General features: G+C 38.6%; 1 protein-coding gene across 2 annotated transcripts in view; it reads left to right on the top strand.

Moving 5' to 3' along the window:
• The window catches only part of RPTOR (regulatory associated protein of MTOR complex 1), a 402,885-nt gene that overhangs the window by 285,848 nt on the left and 90,301 nt on the right, over positions 1-26,736 (top strand). For both annotated transcript variants that reach the window (XM_088138378.1, XM_088138377.1), the window contains exons 14-20: positions 6,693-6,767; positions 8,340-8,405; positions 8,582-8,773; positions 9,614-9,754; positions 14,777-14,894; positions 17,063-17,203; positions 20,936-21,094. In XM_088138378.1, coding sequence (XP_087994504.1) covers positions 6,693-6,767; positions 8,340-8,405; positions 8,582-8,773; positions 9,614-9,754; positions 14,777-14,894; positions 17,063-17,203; positions 20,936-21,094 — 892 coding nt within the window. The remainder of the gene's footprint in view (positions 1-6,692; positions 6,768-8,339; positions 8,406-8,581; positions 8,774-9,613; positions 9,755-14,776; positions 14,895-17,062; positions 17,204-20,935; positions 21,095-26,736) is intronic.

Here is a 26,736-nt window from a genome sequence, read left to right as displayed (position 1 = left end):
TCTAATGAATGTAACTTTTGTCTTTTATATAAATATATGTGTGTTTCTATATTCATTTGTCCTCTTTTTCTGGCCTTAATATGTCATCCCCAAAACCTGAGCTGGAGTGCTAATACAAGGTGTCTCAGGAAACAGTTCTTAATGGGGATTCTTGGTGGTCAAAATCAGACGGCTGGATTCTTGTTTGTTTAATTGTCATCACATGTGAAATGTGAGGAAAGCTCATATAGCTACATTAACATGGTAAGTTGCAGCATGTGGAATAGCTTGTCACATGGAATAATCAAGGGAAATTCTTCCTCTTGGAAAAACTGAGTATGTCCCATCCTCATTATTAAACACTAACAAAATGATGGAGGGCGTATTTGTGGAGAGCTGAAGGATTTGAAGGATTTCTGCTGTGATTTCTGTGTGTCCTGCTCCAAGATCCCTAGGAGGACCATCCTTAGTTACAGATGGTAAGCATTGTCCCAGATGCAGCACTTCATAGCCCTCTTTAGTTAGCTATTTGATTTATACTTTGCCTTTTCTACAGGAGCTCAGAGCAATGCATATGCCTCTCCCCCACAACAACAGTGTGGGGCACATTGAGCTGAGTGAGAGTGATTGGTCTAAAGCCATGCCATGGCTGAGGGGACTAAAGCCTGGATTTCCCTAGTGCCTGTCCAACACTTTAACCACTGCCCTACATGGGCTCTTATAAATTCATAAAGAAGAAATATCCACTTAACTGGGGAGAAAATGAAGAGGTAGCCTTGGGGATACTATCAAAGATCTTAACTTATTCCAAATTTGTCAATACTGGTAATGAAGAAACAGAGCTTTTCATAGCACATTGTGCTATTGCAACTTATGCTTTTTGGTGCTGTAAGAAATTTTTCATTCATCCTGTGTATAAAGCCAGATCCATACTATCAGACTTTTTTTCTGTTATCTCTTAACATGCAAACTGATTTAGGATTGATGCAAGTGAATAAAGACTCATACAGAGGCTGCTATAAATTGTTCCCAGTAGTGATTATTCCATGTGACAAGCTATTCCACATGCTGCAACTTACCATGTTAATGTAGCTATGTTCTCTGTGTCCCCCACAAAGTGGCAAAAAGGACTTTGCTCTGTGGAGGAAACAGCTACACATATGTGGTTTTCTGCATTAAACAAACTTCAGAGGTAGCAATTCAAAGCGGCCCATGTATGGCTGCTTGTTCATGTGTGAATGGCCCCTAGATTGCAACATCCCAATATGTGGCCCATCCCATGGAATGTATTTATTTTAAATTTATTTGTGCAGTTTAGCTACCACCTCAGTGTCATCAGACCCTAGAATGGCATACAAATATTAAGAGTAAAAATAATAATACAATTATAATGAATTTTAAAATTCAGTACAAGTAGAATTTCTGCAGAATCAGAGGGAATCTAACTGAAGTAAAGATGCATATGCTGTACTTACCAGGCATAGAAAACTACACATCTGTTATATGTTTTAGGTGAATTAATTTTGAGTATGTGTTTAAACAGAATAATTACCCAGGTAATGCTTATTTGTTCTAGAATATGTTTTTCAGTATGGCTATATTATTTTTACTAAAGTTTCTCTCTGGACAAATTGATATGTATGTGTGTGTGTGTATTGTTTTCCATATAATCTAACTAATTGTACTTGAATTTTGATGATGCTATCAAGCGTGCTCTTGGAGAGATACTTTGGCTTATTTCTTTAATAGTTCCTACTTCATGACAATGACTTCCTCTTCTGAGGTTGTTCCTGATAATTTTTCTAGTCTTTAATCTTGTAATTAAACCTGTAATTCAGAGGAGAGGGCTCTCCAGGTATTGCTAGAACTCCCAACAATCCTAATTAGTATCACTAGTGGTAAGGAATATTCAGAATCATCAACATCTAAAAGACTTCTATAACCCCCCCAACCCCCCCAACCCCCCAGCTCTGGCTAATAAGATTAATTTCTTTTTCATTCTTATCTCAAAGCCCATGTCTTTCCTGTCTGCTTTTCTCCTTTTGTTATAGCTTCTCACAGCTTCATACAGTAGTTTGATAACTGTGTTTTCCCTATCATTGCTTCAGCTTTTTGGTAAAATATTAAACAGATGAACTGTAAACTTTGGCTTTCTTTTTTTCAGTTAATTTGTGGTTTGGCATCAGGTCCCAGCTTAACACTTTGGATGTTTTTCCATCTGTTATTTTTCATCTATGAGTCTCAGGACTATCTATTATAGATTTTAGCTCTCTTCTGATTTCCTTCCCTTAGCAATCAGGGCTCCTAAAAAGCTTGTTTGTTTGTTTATAAGGCATCCTTTTTTCATTGCAACATACAGGACTAAGATAAACAAGAGCAGATATAATAAAAAATAATATTAATAATTCTGAATAGAGGGAAAAATAAAATTTTAAAAATATGCCATGTAATTAAATGGTCTGAGCAAACAGGTTCTGAGTTGACATAAAAAGTTGCAGCAGTGGCATCACTCACACACCCTTTGAAGCAGCACAGCAGTATTGTAATATGGAAGTTTCTCTCCCTGATTGTCATATACAGACCTGCACATAAAGAATCCACGTACGGTAGATTAGATATTACCAAGAACAGAGCAGCAATAAAGCACTGTAAACTTGTAAGTATGCTATGTCTTCAGCACCTCCTTACAGTCAAGGGGTTTTTTTCCTCCCTGGTTCAGAAATAGATGAAAGCATGATCATCTTGCATTTGTGGGTGTGTGCTGGAGTGCTTGTGATGTCCTTTACCTCCCAGCTCTATTTGAGCTCAAGAAAAACAGCTTGAGCATTTTTGTTGAAAGAAAGGAAGGAGGCTTGGTGGTATATGTAGATAATAATTATTTTAACAGCATGTATTGCTATTCAGCCTTTTTAGGTATATTTATATTCCTTTTGTAGAGTGTGCAAAATTTTGAAAGTATCAGCTTAATAGCTACTTAATAGCTGTAATTGAATGTGAGAATGACCTTGGAAGACAGGGGAAGAGATGCTGCCTAGGGAACGATCAGATAAAAGGGGGAGGAGCCCGCAACTGAGTAACGGACAGAGAAAGAAACATAGAAAGGACCCGCCCTAACTGATCAGGCGGTAAAAAGGGACGGCAGGAGATTTGTACTTTCAGACTTGCAAGATTCCGTTAATTTAGCCTAACAATAAAGTAGAAGTAGCTCATCTGGTTGTGTTTCCTGTCTGGTTTACCTGGGAGAGCTGACAATAGCGGATTAAGAGTAAGGGTTCTACTCAGCCATTTTCAAATAAGAATTTTCCAAAATGTTAGTTTCTCATGAGAAGAAAAACCAAATTTAAATTTTGTACCCAATAAAGCCCAGAGATACAGTATTTAACAGCCTTCAGTGCTGGAAAAGTAACAAAATTCCAATTATAATTATTGCCCAGCACTTGCCAAGATTGCAAGGTACTAAATAATAAGCTGAGCCCACAATGGCACATATTCAATATTATTTCCATTCTAATATATGATTAATGTTAACAAACAAGCCCAATCATATTATTTAAAATCAGGAAAATGAAAACCACCGTTATCATAAGAGAGAGGTAATTTTAATAGAAATCCTGAGTATATGTTGTTAAATGTTTTTAACAATTTAAACCACCCAGAGTTGCTGGGAGTTGGGCAGCATTTAAATTTAATAAATTATTATTATTATTCTACAAAAAATTAACCTAAATTTATCAGCCTGTTTAAAATATTTAAGTGGAACCCACATAAGCAGTGCTCTCACAATATATATCAGCCCTGATGCAAGTTTTATTTTTTACAGCATTAACTCTTTTATACAGGCTTAAAGGCTGGAATTTGCATGGTGAAACCTTTTTGTTTTCCCCTTCTGGGGCTGTTTGTTGATTCATAAAACATGGGAATTCTTGGAGAAAGAAGAAAGTAATGATTGGCAACACTAACTGAGCAGTTTTCACACTTAGCTGTTGGCTAACTCAGGCTGAAGAACTAGAGGTTGAAGGTGCTTCCTGGAGCTCAGGCTCATACCAAAGGCACCTGGGACTGGTGGGGTGGGGTTAGACAAGAATGTCCGAGTTTACTCAGCACTCTTCTCAGTCACCTAAGTGGCAAAGTTTAGGTCTGTCCCTCTATTTAGTCAGGACATACTTGCGAAGTCTCCAACACCTTTAGTAAGAGTCCACAGAGTCTGGTCAAGCACATAAAGAACACATTTAACAATGTTTCAAGAGAGCTTGAGCACATGGTCAAGCAAGCTTATATAGACAGTTCAGATACAAGTACATACAGAAAAAGAATTTGCATTGCCTTTCACAAGCATCTAGTCAGTTTCATTCATTCCTGCACCAACTAAGAAACCAAGAAGTCTTCTATTTGCAGTTACAGCTGTTAGCGCTTAGCTTTTGAGGAATTCCTCCATTTACAGTAGCAGCGGCTAGTGCTTGGCTCCAGTGTTAGCCACATCCTGGCATCTACAGGGGTACCCTAACTTTCTGCCTGACAGTAAGTGACTTCCTTGTTTATAGAGAAAACGGAGCTAGTATAGCTAAGTGGAATTCAGTCCCAGATGCAATCCAATGTATCTGTCTTCTGCAGTGGAAAAAACAAAGTTCAGGAAACATACATTGAGGTAAGGTGCTTTTGAGATGTTTTGCAAAAGACATGGGTAGTAGGGGGAAGGTCAGAGCTCATAATAAACCTAGGGTACTTTTTAAAAAATCCTCATTGACAATAGGAAGATATGGGGAGGCAAGGGATAGTTTTAGACATTGGGTTCCAAGTTGTTTGGAATGAATAATAGGAAACCAAAACAGCTCTTTCCAAATTGGTGTGATGTAGTTTCACCTAGTTTGACCAGTTCTGCCTGCCTGCCACCTTTTGTACTACTTACATCTTCCAAGTCATCCTCAATGGCAGCCCTACAAACAACTCATTACAATAATCCAATCAAGAAGTTACCAAAACATGAACTACCATGGCTAGAAATCAAGGCAACCTGGTGCTTCAGTACTGTTTCACTGTGTTTTTAAATTACAGTTAGTCCTTGGTTAACAACTATTCATTCAGAGACCATTTGAAGTTACAACAGCACTGAATAAGGAGACTTATGGCTGGTCTCCAAAGTTATGGCCACCGCAGTGTCCCCATGGTCAGGTGATCATGATTCGGGTGCTTGGCAACTGGCTTGCAATTACAACAGTCGCAGCATCCCACAGTCATGTTATTGTCATTTGCGACCTTCACTGCCAGTTTCCAACAAACAAAGTCAATGGGGAAGCCACCAGGAGGTTGCAAATGGCAATCATGTGACATCATGCCTAACAACCATGTGGGATTTGCCTAACGACAACGGGAACTGCTGGAACTATCTTAAGTCAACATGATGTTGTGCTTTACGACTGTGTTGCTTAGCAACAGAGTTCCCAGGCCCAATTATCATTTTTAACTGAGGACTACCTGTAACGTGTTTTTTTTTCTAGTTATGAAATAAATGCAAATGGCCTAACAAAGAGGATGGGGATGGGGAGTGGCTGTAAGCTGATTTTTGTACTCCTCATTTGTCAGCTTGAGAAGGCTGGCAGGAGAGGCATGCTTTGGGTCCTGTCTATTAGGGAATGTCATCTGGCAGGGCCCAGGAAGAGAGCCTTTTTTGTTATGGCACCCACTCTTTGGAACATCACCCCCCCACAGAGGTCAGATTGGCCCCGAACCTGCTGGCTTTTTTGTAAGGCCTTAAAGACATGGCTTTGACCAAGATTTGGGGTTCCAGATATTTGGCAGAGCCTGTGCAATGATGGTGTTGAGTTGGTGGTGGTGTTTTTTTTTACTTTGGTTGTTGATATATATTTTATTTTATTTTATTTTATTTTATTTTATTTTATTTTATTTTATTTTAATGGCGTTTTTGGGTATATTTAATTGATGTTAGCTGTCCAGAGTAATGAATTTGAGATGGATGGCCATATAAAATGGATGGATGGGTGGATGGATGGATGGATGATAATATCACTGAAGTATATATATGATTTTGACTTGTAACTACATACATTGAGGGGACCCTTGATCTTACTCAGACAATAGGAAAAAGGATGTGAGTGCCAAAGGAGTCACCCAGGGTAACTGCTGAAAGAAAAAGTACGTCAGTCATTTAATTTATTCTCTCTTCCCATGGCTTTATGTCTTAAGATATAGAATATCTATAGATATTTACAAAAGATGAACCAGGAGAACCCTTAGATTTTATCAGTTGGAGAAAAAATACAGTTGACTATTGTGGAAGATGACTTTTTTCCCTACACCTGGCTTGCAGATGAAGGTACTCCTAGTTCATTGTATAGGCTGAATGAACAAAAGTTGTACTGTTTCTTGCAAATAAAGTTCATTGATCATTGCTTCTAAGGACTCTCCAAGCAAACAAAGCTGCCCATGGGCCTTGGGCTTCCCAAACATGTAACAGCTGTCCTTTGCTTCCATCATATAAATCTTGACCAAGATTTCTTGGCTGATGTCCTGGCAGAAGAAGCTTGCTTCTGCTATTTTGTTTCTCAAATCAATTGAAAACTGAATTTGAAGGAGAAAAATTACTATGGCATGAAATATTCATAAATCATCTGAAGGCTTAGAAGAATTTTTTCTCAGGTTATTGAACTCAACTGTGTTCTTTCTTCTCTTTCCTCACTCTCAATCTTGTTTTTTAGTCATGCCAAGCTGACCTTGTGAAGGACAATGGTCACAAATATTTCCTTTCTGTTTTGGCAGATCCCTACATGCCGGTAAGATTAAGCAATCAATCCCTTTTCTCTCCACCCCCCCACCCCCCATCCATCTGTTTAGAAGTTATGTGTTGTGTCTTGGCTCATGTGCAACTCTTATGTGACTTAATAAGGTTTTGTAGATGGAAAGAGATTCTTACGCAATTCTAACATGCAATATGCTTTGTTGAATAACAGCATTGAAAAAGTAAATATAATTTTTCCCTCTCCTTAAGCTATTAAAAATTATTGACAGTATATTCAGGACAGGCAAGAAAAAATGCTTCTTCATGCAGTACATCTGAATTAATTTTATTGAATTAGTTGCCATAAGACATGGTGCCTTAGTACTGGCTAGATGGCCTATTCATGCCCTATTCAAAAGGAAGGCATCTGAGATTTTGCTCTTGTGCTGACTTTATTTCCCTGACTTCCCATGTTGAGCACACTGATGTGAATAGGAAAGTCTATATGTGACCAGCTGGTTTCCGTGAGACTCCTATGTGTTACCACAGTTGTCTTGATTTTCACACAGGGCTGTGCATGCCTTGAAAATGATTCAGACCTTGCACAAATATAGCACTTCTCTGCTATTAATTGTAACATACCCCCTTTTTTCAGGCTTCTATGATTCCTTAAAATTAATATAGTTCTTAAAGCAGCAGAGAAGTGCCATGTTTTCATAAGGTCTAAAGCATTTCTCCTGAATCACTTATGCAGTATGCACAATCCTATTGGATGGGGCCCAGTATAAGAGCCACAGCTCAGAAGTAAATTTCCCTATTCAGTTCTTGATGTTCAAGCTCAGGGAGCAAAATTAAACCAACAGTACAACATCAGAAGTAAAACCAAAAGGGTGACCTTGCTTTTGCCATTACCTACATGGAAATAACATGTGAATAGGCTATGTCCATCAGAACAAAATGGAACTTCAGCATCTAAAAGGTGTTCTTACAGCAATGCTGGAGTAAGACATATTATATTTCACAAAGAATAGTACATTTTAATTATTTTTGTTCAATTGAACTATTTGCTCAAAGACATTTATTTTTCTTTGTGAATAAGGTTACAATAAAAGACCTGAATAATAGTTCCATTTGAAAAAATTGTTGTATAGGGTAATGTACACAGGTAGTCCTCGCTTATCGACCCTATTAGGACTGGAATTTCCATCGCTAAGTTGTTAAGTAAAACATCACATGACCACTTAACAACAGCAGTTCTGGCAGTCTCAGTTGCAGTCATTAGGCCAGGACCTCACGCTTCTCCTGCCCTGCGCAAACTGCCTCTGCTTCAACTTCCCCCACCCGCCTATCTCCCCCCCGCCCCATCTCTGCCCTTTTGGCTGCCCTGCACTTGGTTGACTACCCCTGCTGTCCCCCGCTGCTGCTGCTGCCCCCAGCTGACCTTCACCATCTTCTTCCTCCCACTGCTGGCCCAGGATCCAGGCAGTGGACAAGAGTGCTTGTGGTTTCTCTTTTAAAGAGGGCGAGGGTGGATGTTGTTTCTCTTTTAAAACCTTTGCCTGAAGCATTCATGTATTGCTTTACCCAAGGTTCACAAATAAAAATATTCTTGTATCTGCATGTTAAGGCTGAACATAGAACAATGACAGCTTTCATCCTGGCAGTGATCGTCAACAACTACAACACAGGACAGGTGAGTACAAGTCAAGAAAAAGAGTGGCTTGGCTCAGTAACCTTGAATAAAAAAGTTAGATAGCACTGATTTAAGCCCAGGCGTCTCTGCCTCAGTCCTCTTGGGAACATCTTGACCTTCAGATTTATATACTGTCAAGAAATTGATTGCAATAACATGAACGGCCTTTCTTGCAGGAAGCCTGCCTTCAAGGGAACTTGATTGCCATTTGCCTGGAACAGCTGAATGATCCACACCCTCTGCTGCGCCAGTGGGTGGCTATTTGCTTGGGACGTATCTGGCAAAATTTCGACTCTGCAAGGTGGTGTGGTGTGAGGGATAGTGCTCATGAAAAGCTCTATAGTCTCCTCTCTGATTCAATACCAGAGGTAATCTTCTAGGTTTCAAAATAAATCTCTCCGATAAGGAGACTGTGTTCCAGTTAGCTGCCATGCACTGTTTTTGCAGGCGACCACTGAGATTTTAAAAAGAGCCAACAGCTCTTTTTGTTATGGCTTTTGGTTAATCTTAACTACAGGTAGTCCTTGCTTAGCAACTGCCTCATTTAGCAACTGTTTGCAGTTACAGCAGTGATGAAAAAGTAACTTTTATGCAAGGACTTTATGACCAATCCTCGCATTTACGACCTTTGTAGGTCTGTAATGCAAAGGAAAGCTGAAGTGAGATTGCGGTTTCCCTTAGTGACTGCTTCGCTTAATGACTTGTTTTGGAGGACTACCTGTAGTAGGATTGCAATCTGACTTTCAGTTGATTGATTATATTGATTTTAATTGATAAATCTAATCATTCAATATATGTATAGAAGATAAAGACATTCATTGTAAAGCATCCATTTTTAGTGGGAAAACCAAATAAGTACTTTTAAGTACTTCTAAATAAATAACTACTTCTAAATAAATAAAGTACTAAATGAGTACTTTTAAGTACTTCTAATACTTCAACTAGCGGCAGCAAATTAACAAATGTGCAAATAGATGTGGACTGCTCTTCAGTCAATTAACATTTCTTGCTACTTATTAGGCTGAATTGAGTACATGTTTAAACTTTTTGAACAAGTTTTCAATCTGAATATCTCTTTGCTCTATGAAATAGGTATGTCTGAATTACATCTGCATTTTTTAGTAGAAAACCTGATTTGGTGTATCCTTTGCAAAGCAATGTGAATGGACTCTTGTGCTCTGTTATGTCATCTTCTGTTTCTCTTGTAGGTTCGCTGTGCAGCAGTCTTTGCCCTTGGCACCTTTGTAGGCAATTCTGCTGAGCGGACTGATCATTCCACTACTATAGATCATAACGTTGCCATGATGCTGGCCCAGCTCATTAATGATGGAAGCCCCATGGTCCGAAAGGTATAGCAAAGGGGTAGGACAGACAGAGGACTACCTGTACATAACATTCTGAATATCTTTGTTTGCTGAGGTGTTTTTTTCTTGATCCCAGTCCATACAGATAATTAGCTATGGCTTTTAGGTGATTTGACCCTAAAACTGGGTCATGTGATTGTTACCAAATTTCAGTGGGAAATGAGAAAGCTGTAAAGACTGTACCAAAGCCATTTTCTAAGAGAGATGGGCAGTTCTTCGTTTCTAGTTTTTGTAGTAGCTAAGAACTTAGAAGGGGGATTTTCAGCCTGTTTTTCACTCAGGGGGAGGGGCTATGGGATTTTAAAGCTGCCCCTCCTTCCCTTCCTCCCTCCCTCCTTTCTTCCCTCCCTTCCTCCTCCTCCTCTTCCTCTTTCTCCTCTGTGTTAATCCCTGGTAACTGAAGGTGCTTCGTCTACAGGTGGCAGGTGCCATTTCCCCAATTTATCAGTTCTTTCAGATAAAATTCCTCTAACTAAAGGAGAAATTAGAGCTGGCATTTGCTGTTCTTTATTCTGCTATCTCATGAGAAGTGGGTAAAAAAGGGGTTAGTGCCTAGGGCCCTCTGCAAGGATTTCAGCTGCCTGATGGCTAACTCTGTCATCCTAATTTTCTCCACTTCTTCAGGTTTTACTGACTGTGGTTCATCAGTGATTTCTCTGAATGGCAAGTCCATTGGTGCTGATTATTTTGTCTCTTTCTTTCCTGAGAGGTTTCCAAAAAATGTCATTTTCCACTTGGCTTTGTGTTTTCAGCCTGAAAACTGTTCTGAAAGAAATAAAGTTAAGCTCAACTCACAGGGTCAGATAGAAAACACTTGCTGCAAAAGATGTGCTGGGTGGACCAGAAGCCCTTGAGCAGAGGACATAACTACCATTTTGCCTTCACACCTCCAGTGGGCCATCATTCTAAAACATGAGATGCTGCTTCTTGTCTGACCTAATACTTCTTTGCACCCAGTTGGGTTGTTATCAGTGTGGCATTTGCAGTACAGTGTGAATAATCCTTTTTGAAATAGAAAAGGGCCATTGTGTAACAAAATGATGAAAAACCAAGTATTAAAAAAGGATTATTTTAGACCTGGCAAAATATTCACTGTTGGAAAGTGTGCTGCTGAATGCCAAAGAAAAGTGGTAATTGTCAGCAGCAAGCTGTTAGGTTGTATACCACTACTTTTATCTGGAGCTCCTGTATTTAAATAACAAAACAGGAGGAGGGGGACGGGGGAGGAGGACGACGACAACATGATCTGTCCCATTCTCTGCCTCCAGAACTAAGACAGACTGCAGAAGTTTTCATTCCTCTTTTACCTCCTTTGGAAATAGGAGGCAGGTTCTATCTCTGTAAAGCATCTCTGTTGATCACTGTTTGCATAGCACAGTTTTGTGTTACAATCTATGACATTAAATATGAAATAATAATTTTTACTGGAAACAGAAATATGTAGCAGTCCTCTAGGAGAAAGAGGAAGGGACAGGGCAATGCAAGAATGAAAGAAGACAACTTAATTCAACAAAGAGTTTTCCTTAACCCGGGGGTGGAGGGTGTGGGTGGGAGAATGAATTAATAGACTGATTTTGGTCTGCTCTGATTTCCTTTTACAGAACAGTAGCATATTAATCACTTGATAGCACTGAAGTATAATGTGCCCAAAATTCCATGCTTGATATTAGTGTATCTATTGTAAGCAAACTCTTTTTAATCTTTTCTAGCTGACCTTTGTGTACATAGGGCATTAGTAATGCATCTGTAAATAAAGTGCAGGGATACGTTTTTGATCCTTCTTTAGGGCTGTCATTTTTCTTAATTTATTGTAGATAGACATTTCAAGAAGATAAATCTGAGATTTTTAAAATTTCCAGTTGCCACTTTCCTAGTTTCATTGTCTAGTAATTCCAGAAAATATTACCTTTTTTAATAAGTCAGGTTGTGCTCAACCTAGCTAAACTGGCAATGTGGTAAATTATATTGTAGTGGATAATACTATCTATGGATAGGAAAGGAATGTTGTAATTTCATCTCTTTCTATTCACTATTTCAAGGATAGTACATCAGTTTGACAATACTGGTTTGAATCAAATAATAAGGAGGGTAGCGTGGCCCAGAATAAAAAGCCTTTTGTTACCAGTAATACATTTTGGAGTCAAATGTTCCTGCTTTCTTCAGATCTTCATGCCAAAGTGAAGGAAAAATCAATGTTTCACCAAGCAACATATAAAAAAGTGCTCTCATTCCCATTTGAGGTGACAGATGGGTATTAATTTTGTCAGAATGCTGATTTCTAGGGACTTGGTTTTCTTGTTGTTTTTTTTAATGGTCATGAAAGCTTTCAACTACATTAATGCAAAAAAGAATATATTGGCAAAGCATTGCTATCAGCTGTTTTCAAGGAAAATAGTGAAGGAAATGTATGTGCTCTTGGTATCTTAGAAGTAAACAGGAACAGCCCAATGCATTTTTGTAGGAGCTGAGAAGTATTGTTGAATCTAGCAATCTAGGTCTGGTATAAAAATGTTAAATGCAAAAAATGTTACATAAATTCCTTCTTCACTTTCCTTCAAAGCCTGTAATATAACTGCTTAAATAAAATCAAGACCCTAACAGTGTCTGAGTCTCAGTGATAGCTGAAACCTGGAACTGATTCCCCTAGATGATATTTACCTCTTTGGTACTATTTTGGAATTAGTTTCAATAATGTGTGTATGTAGATAATATAGTATCCAAACTGATATTCCTAATGTTTTTCTCAAACAAGATCCTTCTGTTGACTGTTAGATAATGTTGCACTTATCTATGCATCATTCCAGGATTGATGAACCAGACATATGCATGACCCATTTTCATGTAATGTTTTCCATGTCTGGATTAATACATTGTACTTAATTCAGAATTAGTTAATGGTTTGGTTTTGGTTTAGCATATTATGTGAATTCAGCCACTGTAGTTGTACACAATACATATTGGCTTAGTCAGTTGCATGAAATCTTCTTTAACTGAACCTTGGCTTAATTCAATGTGAAAACCCAGCCCATGTGTGTGGAGTCATTCTAAAAACAATCCCAAAGAGTCAAATATTATTTAGCAATGAGTGAGGGTATTATTTTCCAAATTAAAAGACTATAATAGTGAGGTGTTTCCCAAGGAATGATGCAAGTTCTTAGGGGCTCCTGAGACTTTTATACCGGAATCTGTTTTGAGTTTGGAATTGATTTGTAAAAGATTACTGTATTTATCGGCGTATAACACGCACCTTTTTCCCTAAAATTTGGGGCTGAAATCCTAGCTGCATGTTATATGCTGATACTCAAGCGCCAGAGCTGGGAGAGTGGAGCCTTCATTTGAGCCAGGGCTGTAACGAGAGCTGCAGCCACGCACTTCCCACCTCCTCCTCCGACTGATGGCACTTAAACCATGCCTCCTCTGTTTGCAGTCTTTAGTAACATTACCCACGTGGTCCAGCAATCACTGTGTCAGAGCAAAGTGCCGGCGCTTTGCTCTGACTCATTACTACATGCCAGACCATGTGGGTGATGTCACTAAAGTACCGCGAGCTTCCCTCCTCTCTTTGCAGCATTCTGGCATGTAGTAATGAGTCAGAGCAAAGTGTCGGTGCTTTGCTCTGACACAGTGAGTGCCGGACTGCGTGGGTAATGTGAAACACTACTTGTTTCAGTTTCTTAAATCTACTGGTATCCGTAATGGAATCAAGACAAAAGGGTTTAGAACAGGGGTCCCTAACCCCCAGGCCATGGACCGGTCCCAGTCCGTGGCCTGTTAGGAACCGCCGCTCCTCATCGCTCGTGCTGCTGCCTGAGCTCCATAGAGCAGGAGGTGAGCGGCGGGTGAGTGGGCGAAAACCGCCACTCCCCATCGCTCGCGCTGCCGCCTGAGCTTTCTTCGTTCAAAGAGGTGCTTTTTCTTTCATATTACGTATTTACCTTATAAGTGGTATAAATATTAATAAACAAAAAGTTCAGAACTCCCTTTATTTTGCTTCCAAGTAATTTATTTTAAATTTGAGTTTTTTTACTCAAACTCCCTTCTTAAAATTAAGGTGCGTGTTATACGCCTGTGCATGTTATATGCCGATAAATCCAGTATATAACATTCACAACCTTTAATAGAATCTATATTTTGTAGAAGAGTATGCTTTCTGCTCTTCCTCCATACCAGTTATGTTTGTAGAGATAGTGTTATTGTATTCTAAACAAGCTTAGGACAGATTTTCTCTGTTTAGCTGGATGGGATAGACAGTTTTCATTTTCTAAACTTAAGGTCATTGCCAGAAAGTAAAGGGCTGGAAGGGGCTTTGAGAATCATCTACACTAATCCCTTCCCACTGCTGGAATTCATTACTACCTAAGCAGATGGCCATCCAGCTTTTGCTTAAACAACTCCAGTGAAGGAGAGTCCACCACCTTCCAAGAGGTTCCATTCTTGAACAGCTCTTGCTGTTAGGAGATCTTTCTTGATGTCCTGCCAAAATGTACTTCCTTATAGTTAATCTATCATTTCTGGTATTGTCTTTTGAAACAACTCTGAACAATTCATCATGTCTTCCTGCAGTCTTCTCCAAGCTAAACATACATAATGTCTTTAACTGTTCCTCATAAGTTTTTCCTTCCAGGCCCTTTATCATCTTGATTACTATCCTGTAGACACTGTCCAGTTTGTCAGTGCAGTGCCCAAAATTGAATGCAATGTTCTAGGTGTAGTTTAACCAATGCAGAAGAGTAAAGAATGATAACTTTTCTTGATCCTGACATTAGATTTCTGCTCTTGTTTCAGTTGATGCTTCTGTTGATTATTGCTTTAGCTGACTATGAGAATGAAAGTATTACAGTAAATATTCCTGGAACTTGAATGTTATTGATAGGTGTCCTATGTTATGCTCTTCAAGCTATTACCAGGCACCTGGTAACAGCTCTGCAGTGATGGAGGTTTCTTGTGGTTAATTACTCAACATCCATAGTGTTCAGAGGTCTGTTTTTCATCTTTGTTTCTCCACAGGAGTTAGTTGTGGCACTGAGTCACCTTGTGGTTCAGTATGAAAGCAATTTCTGTACAGTTGCCTTACAGTTTATGGAAGAAGAGAAGAACTACGCATTGCCCTCACCTGCTGCTCCAGGTACTAAATCATCTTCTTTGCAGACACAAAGTTTTAGAAGTTGATTCTGTGAACTATCTATTCAACAGGAAATTGAGAAATTCTGTTTTCTACTCACATTTTCTTGAATAATATTATTTCATCTGAGGTCTAAAAGTGGCAAAAATCCTAATTCTATGGGAAAATAAGATAAAGAATAAAATTCCACTTGTTTGAAGTGTTTGAACTCCCCTAGCATTGTGTTAGTTCATATCTAACTCCAGTAGTTTATTTTTTTTAAGTAAAGCATTTATACTGTGCTGATCAGCTTAAGAAGTTCCTAGAACAGCTTACATAATAATATTTTTTTAAAAAACCCAGACAATCCCTGGGGTTTTAGCTTTACAATCTTACAGCACCAAAGAAAAAAAAGATGCATAATAAAAAGGAAAACAAGAAAGCAGGCTACTTCTCAGTGTTTCATGATTCCCACAATGGGCAACTACGATGGGAAACAGACTACTCAAGCTGGCCCAAAGGACACCATCACCACCAGAGCAGATAGTCCTGTTGTTCTTCTTTATACGGCAGATGGCCTTGCTGACTACTGTAAAGCAGGAAGAAGATCCCCAACCAGAAGTTTAGGTGCAAGTAGGGAAAGACCCTTTATCAGGCTCCAACTGGGATTTTACATTTTTTTCTGTCCCTTCTCCCCCTAATGCATTTGATTTGTGTGGAAAGATTTTAAAGGTCCAAGACAAACTACTGCTGTCCTTTTATTTCATGAATTGTCATTATTAATATTGCATCTCCTGAATAGTTTTTGGGGACAGTAGAGCCTTTTCTGTAGAGTCCTTGGTGTTCTCTGAGCTTGGTTGTTTTCTTGCAGACGTTTCATTACCCATACAAAACAATGTCAAACGAAAACAAAACAACATCTGCAAGAAAACAACCAACAAAACATCTGCAGGAAAAAAACCAAGCTCAGAGAACACCAAGAACTCCACAGTTCAACCTTGACACTCTCTTCCATTGGAGTCTTTTCTGTCAATTTATTCAGGTGAAAGTTTCCTGCCTTTCCATTCGCCACCTACTCTTCTCTGGAATAGTGCCCTGCCCCCCCCCCCACAAAAAATATTCAAGTGGTCTCTTCCCTCCTGAATTTCAGAAAGTCTCTAAAGACTTAGTTGTTCTATTAAGCCTTGAGGACAAGAATGTTGTGACTGTTCATTTGCACAAGATTAGGTTCTTTGGTTTAGTTTCCCAGTTTATATATGTGCTTTATAGATTTTAGTCCTGATTTTCTTTATGTTACTTATATTTATCTTTTGAATCCAGGTTAGGGGGTTGAGGAATTATATGTTGCTCAGAGTAAATTTGTTTGAAGCAGTTTATAAGCCCTGTAAATAAAATGTGTAATTTAATAGCTACAGTGTCTAAAAAAGGGGATGGCATTTAAAAAGTGGAAACATAGATCACCATTATTTTGCCTCCTTTTTCTATAGAAAATAAATGGTTACATTTTATTCGTTGAGGAGAAATCCAAACTGCTATATTAATAAAATGCACAAGAAGCTGTCTTTGGTGTACATTATGAAAGCCTTTTTATAGCCAACTAACTTGAGTCTGTCTTATGGAGGGGAGAGAAAAATAGGACAAAAAATAAAAATTGCAAGCACTCATAATATAATGGATTTTTTTAGTAAATATTTAGGCAGGAAAAAGATCATTAAGCTTTTTTTTTCTCTCTCTCTTTTATTATAGTATCCAGCCTCACACCTCACCAATCATACATTGCTGAACTAACTCAGATGAAGTTGGCTTTGTTTGGGGCTGTCACATAAATCTCATTGGAGCTAACAGACCCTGCCCAGTAGCAGTCTGTAAATGTTTCTCTACTTTAAATAAGGAAATTGAAATAGTATCTCAGTTTTAAATATGACTTGTGAGAAATCTTCGCAAAAGCCACATTGATACAGTCTACAGCATTTGTTAAAAGGGATAAAGGAGAAGCAATCTAGCCTTTCGGTTTATTACCCACTTGTACTTTATCTAAAAGATAAAGCAACATCATGGTGCAGCATGTGAAAAAGAATGTTGAGGGTAAAAGAAGACCTAAGGAGCAGATGCGGCTCCTTTTTTATGGACTTACTTGAAAATGCTATTGGTTGGCTACTTTGTGGAGATAAATCTTTATATTGCCTCCATAGAGGGTGGAAGTCTGACTCCAGTCCGAGATAATCCATGTACTCCAAAGCTCCGTTCTGTCAGCTCCTATGGAAACATTCGAGCAGTCACTACAGCAAGGAACTTGAATAAGTCTCTGCAGAATCTCAGTTTGAATGAAGAATGTAAGATAATTGTTCATGTTTTTTAAAAAAGATACCTTTATATTGTGTGCACATTTGGGTCTGCAGCAGAAATGGGACAATTAAGAGTGGACAATGTCTCTAACTACTACTTGTGAATAGTGTGACGTGGGATTGGATCCTGAGAATCACGACCAGAAGTGGATTCATAGGCATAGTGATGTATCTGATCTCTCAGCTTTAGTCCCTGTGCCCCTCCCCAAAAGAGTGCTGAAAGAGAAGGGAGAAAAAAAGGAAGCATCTTGTAGTAACAAAGTTATTGCAATCAGATATTTCCATCTGATTTTCAGTCACATTCCCTTATTTAGAAGCAAGTCCTGCTTGCCATTCTGCCATACCCAAAGGGTTCTCTGACCCTTAGGTAGCTTTTCGGGGGAAACAGGTAGCTGCAGCCCTGAAAAAGGAGAAGAAAAACCCTCTTTTTATGAGTTTCTTTTCACTTGCAGATTTCCAGACACAGTCATAGTAGCCGGTTCCTTGGGGGGAAAAAGCATGAAACCAGCATGCCTCTCCCACATATTATTCCCTAAATTCCATTATTTTAATATTCTCTAAATATCTTTTACTGCTTTTTTAGCCAGAGACATGTATCTGGCAGGTCTTCCAAATCATTCATGCATCCCAAATCCTCATTTAAATATTTCCACATTACAAAGTTGCATGTTTCTGCTAATTTCTGTTGTCAGAAAAGTTTTAGTATTTAAATTAACATGAACTTCAGTTTTTCCCTTACTGAGCATGCTACAGTATGATACCCCCTCTGGAATTGTGTTTTTCAACTTTTCAGGAGTAGAGACAGATCTGATATGTTAACCTATAAAATAAAATGTCCTTAGAGAAGCCTATGCCTCAGACAGATGGAGCCTAGTGGTAAAGTGGTGGAACTAATGCAGAAGGCTGCACTGTAGTCATGCTTATGCCAAATGAAGGAAAGGCAAACCTGCACCTGGTCCAAATATGACCCAACAGTCAAGCATACATGCAGGGTGTCATTTTTTTTTTCTTCAAAAGAGGCTGTTGACTCAGACTCTTCCCTGGAATGCATGTGGGTCTACTCCAAGGGTCCTCAACTTCCATTGGTTCATTTAGGTGGTACGCTGGGGCTGTGCTCCAGAAGTGATTTTTTAAAAAAAATTGATTGATTGATTGATTATGTGCCATCAAATTGCTGTCAATCCTAGTGATCACATAGATAGTTCTTCTCCATGACAATCTCTCCCTAACCTAGGCTTTCAGGTTTTCCAGTGGTGCACTCTTAGCCACTGTAACTGAGTCCAGCCACCTTGCTGCTAGTTGCCCTCTTCTCTTTCCTTCCACCTGTCCTACATTTTCTTTTCTCCAGTGTAATGTTAGTAGTTCTTAGATGCATTTTCAATAGTAGCAATCTTCTCCAAATAAGTTGCATTTTTCCTTTTACCAGTAGAGGGCCCAGGTACTGAAACTCTTCAGTGTTATATGACTCTAGCTACTGGCAAGAAAAAAAATACTGTGGCATTTTCTTTACCTTTGTTAACAGATTGAAGACCAAGTAAACAAGGGTAGTTAACTGAATAAATGGAGCTAAAGAACCAGATTCTTTTGTGTTTGGGGCGGGGGCTTAAGGTGCAAAATAGGCATTTGCCTCTTAAAGTGCCAAAAAATAAGAATCAACCCCATTTTTTAAATTTGGAGGGTCTTGAGTAGAATGGGTGGTTTAACTTTCTGCAAGGCTTAAGGAATCCATTTTACCTTTTCAAATTCTCTAAAAGGCTGGGGCTGAGCCTAGCTAACTACACAATTTTTTTTCAATATTTATGATTTATTATTAGATTAATTACTAGCTGATTTTTTATTACTGCTGGTTTTTGTAATTTGCTATATTACTACTGTTACGCTTATCATTTTAACATGTTGGAACCTTCTCAGAGTCTTCTGACTTGAGTAGGCTTTAAAAATTGTTAAATACATACATAAATATTGGTCACCAGACTTTCTGCATGTGGCCTGTGGACACTACTTCAAGGCCAAGTACAGTGGGGCAAAAAAGTATTTAGTCAGCCACCAATTGTGCAAGTTCTCCCACTTAAAAAGATGAGAGAGGCCTGTAATTTTCATCATAGGTATACCTCAACTAGGAGAGACAAAATGAGAAAAAAAATCCAGAAAATCACATTGTCTGATTTTTAAAGAATTTATTTGCAAATCATGGTGGAAAATAAGTATTTGGTCACCTACAAACAAGCAAGATGTCTGGCTCTCACAGACCTGTAACTACTTCTTTAAGAGGCTCCTCTGTCCTCCACTCGTTACCTGTAGTAATGGCACCTGTTTGACCTTGTTATCAGTATAAAAGATACCTGTCTACAACCTCAAACAGTCCCACTCCAAGCTCCACTATGGCCAAGACCAAAGAGCTGTCGAAGGACACCAGAAACAAAATTGTAGACCTGCACCAGGCTGGGAAGACTGAATCTGCAATAGGCAAGCAGCTTGGTGTGAAGAAATCAACTGTGGGAGCAATAATTAGAAAATGGAAGACATACAAGACCACTGATAATCTCCCTCCCTCGATCTGGGGCTCCACGCAAGATCTCAAAATGATCACAAGAACGGTGAGCAAAAATCCCAGAACCACATGGGGGGACCTAGTGAATGACCTGCAGAGAGCTGGGACCAAAGTAACAAAGGCTACCATCAGTAACACACTACGCCGCCAGGGACTCAAATCCTGCAGTGCCAGACATGTCCCCCTGCTTAAGCCAGTACATGTCCGGGCCCGTCTGAAGTTTGCTAGAGAGCATTTGGGTGATCCAGAAGAGGATTGGGAGAATGTCATATGGTCAGATGAAACCAAAGTAGAATGTTTTGGTCTAAACTCAACTTGTTGTGTTTGGAGGAGAGAGAATGCTGAGTTACATCCAAAGAACACCATACCTACTGTGAAGCATGGGGGTGGAAACATCATGCTTTGGGGCTGTTTTTCTGCAAAGGGACCAGGACGACTGATCCGTGTAAAGGAAAGAATGAATGGGGCCATGTATGGTGAGATTTTGAGTGAACACCTCCTTCCATCAGCAAGGGCATTGAAGATGAAACGTGGCTGGGTCTCTCAGCATGACAATGATCCCAGACACACCGCCCGGGCAACGAAGGAGTGGCTTCGTAAGAAGCATTTCAAGGTCCTGGAGTGGCCTAGCCAGTCTCCAGATCTCAACCCCATGGAAAAGAACCCCTTTGGAGGGAGTTGAAAGTCCGTGTTGCCCAGCGACAGCCCCAAAACATCACTGCTCTAGAGGAGATCTGCATGGAGGAATGGGCCAAAATACCAGCAACAGTGTATGACAACCTTGTGAAGACTTACAGAAAGCGTTTGACCTCTGTCATTGCCAACAAAGGATATATAACAAAGTATTGAGATGAACTTTTGATACTGACCAAATACTTATTTTCCACCATGATTTGCAAATAAATTCTTTAAAAATCAGACAATGTGATTTTCTGGATTTTTTCCCCCATTTTGTCTCTCCTAGTTGAGGTATACCTATGATGAAAATTACAGGCCTCTCTCATCTTTTTAAGTGGGAGAACTTGCACAATTGGTGGCTGACTAAATACTTTTTTGCCCCACTGTATTCTCCTTCTCCCCCAAATTTCCATGTGTATTCATACTTCACTCAGCATAGTCCTTGCATAAATGTTTTGTTCAGTGTCTGCATTCTTATTCTTATTCAACAGCTGGGAGCTCTGTTGCATTTTCCCCTGGGAACCTGAGCACCAGCAGCAGCGCCAGCAGCACCTTGGGCAGCCCTGAAAATGAAGAATATATCTTGTCTTTTGAGACGATTGACAAGATGAGGAGAGTCAGCTCCTATTCATCATTGAATTCTCTGATAGGTAAGCCTAAAAGTTTCCAAGCCAGCCTATTTCTAATCTACAGGGCAGGATGAAAAGGTCAGCAATTGCTCCAAGCCAACTTCTTTGTCATGTCAAGAAGGAGTAAAGCACCAGAATGATGATTAAAAGTTCTTGAGAAGGAACAGGTAGATGTGCAATGATATAACTATGTGAGTGTGTGTCAATTTTCTATCAAGGAATTAGGATATTTTTTCTATGTACAAACTTAAGTGAAAGAAGGCAAACATTGATTGGAATTTATAACTGAGCTATTAAACAGGCAGGTCATCTTATATGGCCTATGGTCTCCTTTTAATTCACTACTTTGGTAAAATGACATTCTTGTAATTGGCAGCATTCCTTTCTAATTTGTCTGTTGATTATTTAGTTTGTACCTCACTTTTTCCCAGGTAAGTAAAAAAGTCAGGGGAGCAATCTTGTCAAGCAATAAGCTAGCATAAGTTGCTATCGTTACAATGATCACTTAAGCTCTTTGGGCAGGATAAGCAACCACCATCTTAGTATAGCTGCTTTCCCTGTATCATGATGTCAATTGCACAATAATGATGTGGACAACTCAGATTAAAGATTCCATGGATGTGGAGTGTGAGTATGTGCCACTCCCTTTATGAAATCACCTGTCATCATCATTAGAAAATAAACAAGAGGCGAAACTATGATAGGTTGCAAATAAGGAGTCAAGTCCTGGCATTTCTGGGTAGAAGGATCAAGGAACACATGATATAAGGACGTGCCAATCAGACAACATAATACTCGGCTGGATGGACGAATAGTCTGACCTATATTCTTATTATATTTGGTAGAACTTTCAAGAAGAAGGAATTGCACTGAATGTCTAAAGTGAATATTACCAGCTCACAAGGGGAGTTAGGAAGAAGTTGTTTTTAAAATTGTCTGCTACCTATTATTTTCATTCCTCCCTTCCTATCACCAATACTGCAGCTACTCTTACATATAATATGTTTTGTGGTTGCTTTTCATTATTCTTGGGATTATGATCCAAGCAAATTAGGAATCACATTGTGAGTATAATGGTGAAAAACTGCAACATGGCCAAATTCAAAAACATTAAAAAGTGAAATTACAAAAGAACAAGAAACGTTGACCAGTCCAAACTGACAAATATCTTTACTTGTTTGGGAAACGTAAGGAAAAGGACATATTGTTTGTTGAGGATGAAAATTGTGCACCTTATATCACCTCTTTTATAATACTCTAGTGTCTCAATTCCTCCTTTTGTAAAGTTTGATGTTTCCCCATTGTCTTCTTCAGGTGTTCAAAAAAGTTTAATTTGTTACCTGAGTTTCAAAAGAGTTTAAGTCAAAGAAAGAAACTGAGAATAAGCAAAAGATGATTGACCCAAAAGCAGTTCTCCAATGCCTCCCTTATTCATATTCAGCCAGGAACAGCTCATATCCAGCTGCAAACAACATAGCTTCTGGAAGTGGTTTAAAATTCATAACTTGCACAAAATCCCATTACTTTCAGCACTTACCTTTTAAAGGATAGGGGGATTCTTCCCCCTCATGACTTTTTTCTTCCACCTCCCACTTTGCAGAAGAGTCTTCCATCCTTTCTGCTGCAGTGTAAAGGAAATCATTTTAAAATTATGAACAGTCCATATCCTTGAACTTAGAGATGGCAGACTAGATTAATTCTTAGTGAAGCTGCAGAGTTCTTGAACCATATGTAAAAAGTAACAATACTTAGAAGTATAGTTGTGGTTTTAGAAGAGCTCCTATAGTTCAGTGAGAAAGTGGCTGTTTTGCCTGGGTATCCTCTCAGATTCCATCTTTGACCCAGGTAGCAAAAGTGGGAATGACTCTAAGGAGCCACTGCTGGTCAGGTTAGGCAGTGCTGGGCTAGATAAATGGGCCTCCTGACATCATATAAGGCAATTTCATATGATCAGAACTTGAACCTGATGCTTTAGAGTATGAAAACTCTTCTCTCAATTACAAGATATTATATTATTTTGTCATCTTTGAAATTATGGAACTACTATCAGTATGCATGGTGTTTAGAGCTTAACACCAGACTTTAGTACAGACCTCCTCCTGAAATTGCCAGAAATTGTACTTTCTGATGAAACAGAAGGGAGAAGAATATTAAATATATTAACTTTACTTACATTTAAACCAAATCAAATTTAGTTTTATGCTAGCTCCACCAGTTCTTTATGTAGCTCCCTAGTATGCCACTTGGAGGTCAAATGAAAGCTCAGTTTAAAAAGGGTCACACATCTGTGGCTTAGTGAATAGAAGAAAATAGTTCCCAAGAAGCTTAGAATTGAACATTTAACACAATTGAGGAGAGGAATAATGGCTGCAGGAACAAAGTAATTAAATGATATTCATTATTTTAGTTATGTGTACTTAAACTTGAAAAGTGGAGCAAGTCTACCATGGGATCAGTAGCATGGACATCATTAGAAAAGCAAGTAACAACACAGAAACAGGTTTTGTAGTGTTCAAAAGAATATGATGATCAGACAGAGACAAAACAGATATTCATGATGGCAAAAATAAGGCAATTCATTGGAGAGTCTGTCTTAAATCAGAGGTCAAAAGAGAAAGCCAAAGAGCTGAACAGAGGGGAATTATGAGTGAGATCACGAAGAAGTAGAACCAAGGTGAAGAAGAAAGCAATACAGTATTAAGATCTAAAACAATGGTTAACAGCTCTATATTACCTGGAGATTAAAAGGGATGTAGGTTCCCAATGAATTAATTTTGGAGTAGAAATGCAGTGGGATGTGAGCAAGTGAATAGACAAAAGCTGATCAGATCGCACTTGTAGGAATGCCACAACTATTAGGATAAGATATAAAGGTGACAGCAATAGCAATGTCTTGGGGGAAGCAGAATAAGTAGCTGAAGATATTAAGAATGGAAAAGATCATAGGCAGTGATTGGTTCCCTTGCTTAGGAAATGACAGTTCCCAAGACAAGGAAACAAGGAAAACCAGAAGGATGTAAAGCAATAAGTAGAAATTAGGTGATATGTGCTGGAAAGAGGTAGCAGAGAATTTGAGTGGAAAACTGGAAAGAGAAAAAGAGTAGCTTTTTAACAAGATGGGCAATGACAAATTTGATATATAAATTAATTAAATTAAATTAAAAAGTAAATGTAAAAGCAAAGCTTCTGTCAGCTTGTGTTTAACTCTTGTCAACTTCATGGACATGTCCATATAGTTTTTTTGGCAAACAATGTGAAAGTGGTTTTGACACTGTCTTCCAGGATTTTTGTTTTTGTTTTTAATTTCCAGTCAATCCTGCAGCTCTAGTATTTCCTGATGGTCTCCCATCTAAATAATAACAAGGTCCAACCCTTCCTCCTCAACACACACATACACAGAGCTTTTTGAGATCAGGCATAAAAAAAAGCAGCTTACCTGAGAAGAATTGGCCTGGTCAAAAAAACAGCGTCCTGCATTTTGGGCACCATTGGGCACAGCTGAGCCTATGATGAAATGGAATTGCCCTTAAACCTTGATCTTGATCATGAATTGTTTTTCCTCAATAACAGCATTCCTAGGACAGGAGGAATAAAGAAAACCAGAGGAAATAATTTTTCAATATTGAAACTCTCATTATCACTCTAAATGTTAAGGGATGAACAATGTATAGCTCTCCAAATGTTGTTGTTTCCAATTTTCACCAGTCTTTGGATGTCTTGAACCACTATGTTTGTGTCACTATTTAATCACTTTATTTAAAAATGTAAATGCTACCTGTCATGTCATGCATCTTCAGACATCATATTTACCTAAATAGAATGTAGTTTACCTTGAAGATGAAACCACCTAGATACATGAACATTTGAATTGGTATAATTTAAGAAGAAAACAAATGAATAAATTTCAGAAATTTACTTGAAAGAGTGCTTCCCAGTGATGTTTAAAGAACAGTGTTCCTGTTTGGTGACTGAAGTTTTGATCTTTGTAGTTTTGATGTGAGAAAAAGGGAAAGTAGATAAGGGAGAGCACTGATAAAATTTACAACTTTTTTGTATTATTATTAAACTATCCTGTCCTTCCCCAACAAGCTCAGGGCAGCATGCCACATGCATTCTTATTTTTCCCACAGATAAAACCTTGTAACACTGATTTGCCAGAGAGAGTCCTTGGGCTCTGGGGCTGAGGAGGGATTTTAATTCCTATCTCTTTGGCTGAAGTCCAACACTTCACAAATAAAAAAATTTAGGGGCTACCTTCCAATAAAAGGAATCTTAGTTGGTTAACGAAATAAAACAATTGACAAAAATTGTATATAATTTTAAAATTGCATATTAAAAGAGACATTGTCTTAAAATAAGAATTGCCTCACCTCTCTCAAATCTCCTTTAAGGTTTAAATAATAAAATGGCATTCTGCAGTTTTTACAACAACTTGCATTTTTGTACAAAATGAAAAAAATGAAATCTGCTGATTGATTAATCGGGGCATTATTTTCATCAGTCAGAATGTTTTAATCATTTAATCTCTGTAACATTACAGTCCTTCTTTAATTACCTGTCAAATTACAAAATATACATGATATAAGAGAACATACTCATTAATGCAACAGCATAGGATTGTAGATGTATTTTTAGATAGCTGAAGGATTTATAGAAAGTTTATTTTACATTGCTTATTCGGGTGCATAAATTTTTCAGTCATTGATTGCCATAAAGACTAGCAACAACCTCTGCCTTTTCCTAAGCATTTTATGAGATCTCAAAAAAACCGATTGCCACTTTCCCCCCTGCTGCCTTCCATGAATATACCTATTTAGGAGGGAGTATCAGCTGGAAGCAGAGAAAATTCTCACTGTTTGTGAGGGCATGATGGCTCTAGATCCTCCATTACGCTTTTAGAAATGCTGCTGAGTCTTTCTGACTGTTGCTTCCTCCTGGCTTGGTATATTCAAACAGGAAATTAGAACTGAATAAACCTCCTCTTTGTTGCCAAGGTCAGAAAAAGAACTTAAAGATCAACCATCTATCATATCCAGTTTTCTCGGTGGCCAGTTAATCTCCTCCCTGATTAATTTTGGAACAGTAGCAGGAAATATTGGGAATGGCTAATGGGGGAAGAAGTGGCATATACTTTGCTTTAATCTCCTGGAGGAAGGTAGGACATATATCTAATGGGTCAATAAATAAGAAAATTATGAGCCAAGACAAACTTTACCCAGTGAGTTTAACCCAGACTGTAATTGGTATGGCTTTTCTGAACAAGAGTTCATTTCTGAACCCTCCAATTTAGATATTTGGCACAAGCACTGCAACTGAAAATTATGGTGTTGAATTCCTGCAGCTTCCAATCTCTCACTAAGCCAGGCATCTGAGAGAAATGGCACCACAACTGCTCTAACGTGTATGCGTGTGCCATTCAGCCATGCCCTTTCAGTTGAGAGGCTTGAAAAATGCAAGCCACTTGTATTGCCCTGATTGCGGCTATTAAATTGAATAAAGGGCCATGCATAGCTGAATACAAATAAAAAGACCTCACTAAAGAAAGGCTATTTACTTCTCATGTTCATTGTTAAAAGGAATCATTTTGCAACTCTCTGTACTGTAAGGTCCATTTAACCAATTTTGAACTGGCCCAGCTAATTACAGAGTTGTCATTTTAGATG

The sequence above is a fragment of the Python bivittatus genome, unplaced genomic scaffold, assembly GCF_059951505.1.
Source record: "Python bivittatus isolate LINGU-HERP-01145 unplaced genomic scaffold, Pbiv_v1 ctg000220_np1212, whole genome shotgun sequence".
Classification (NCBI taxonomy): domain Eukaryota; kingdom Metazoa; phylum Chordata; class Lepidosauria; order Squamata; family Pythonidae; genus Python; species Python bivittatus.
This window is presented reverse-complemented; position numbering and strand designations above follow the sequence as displayed.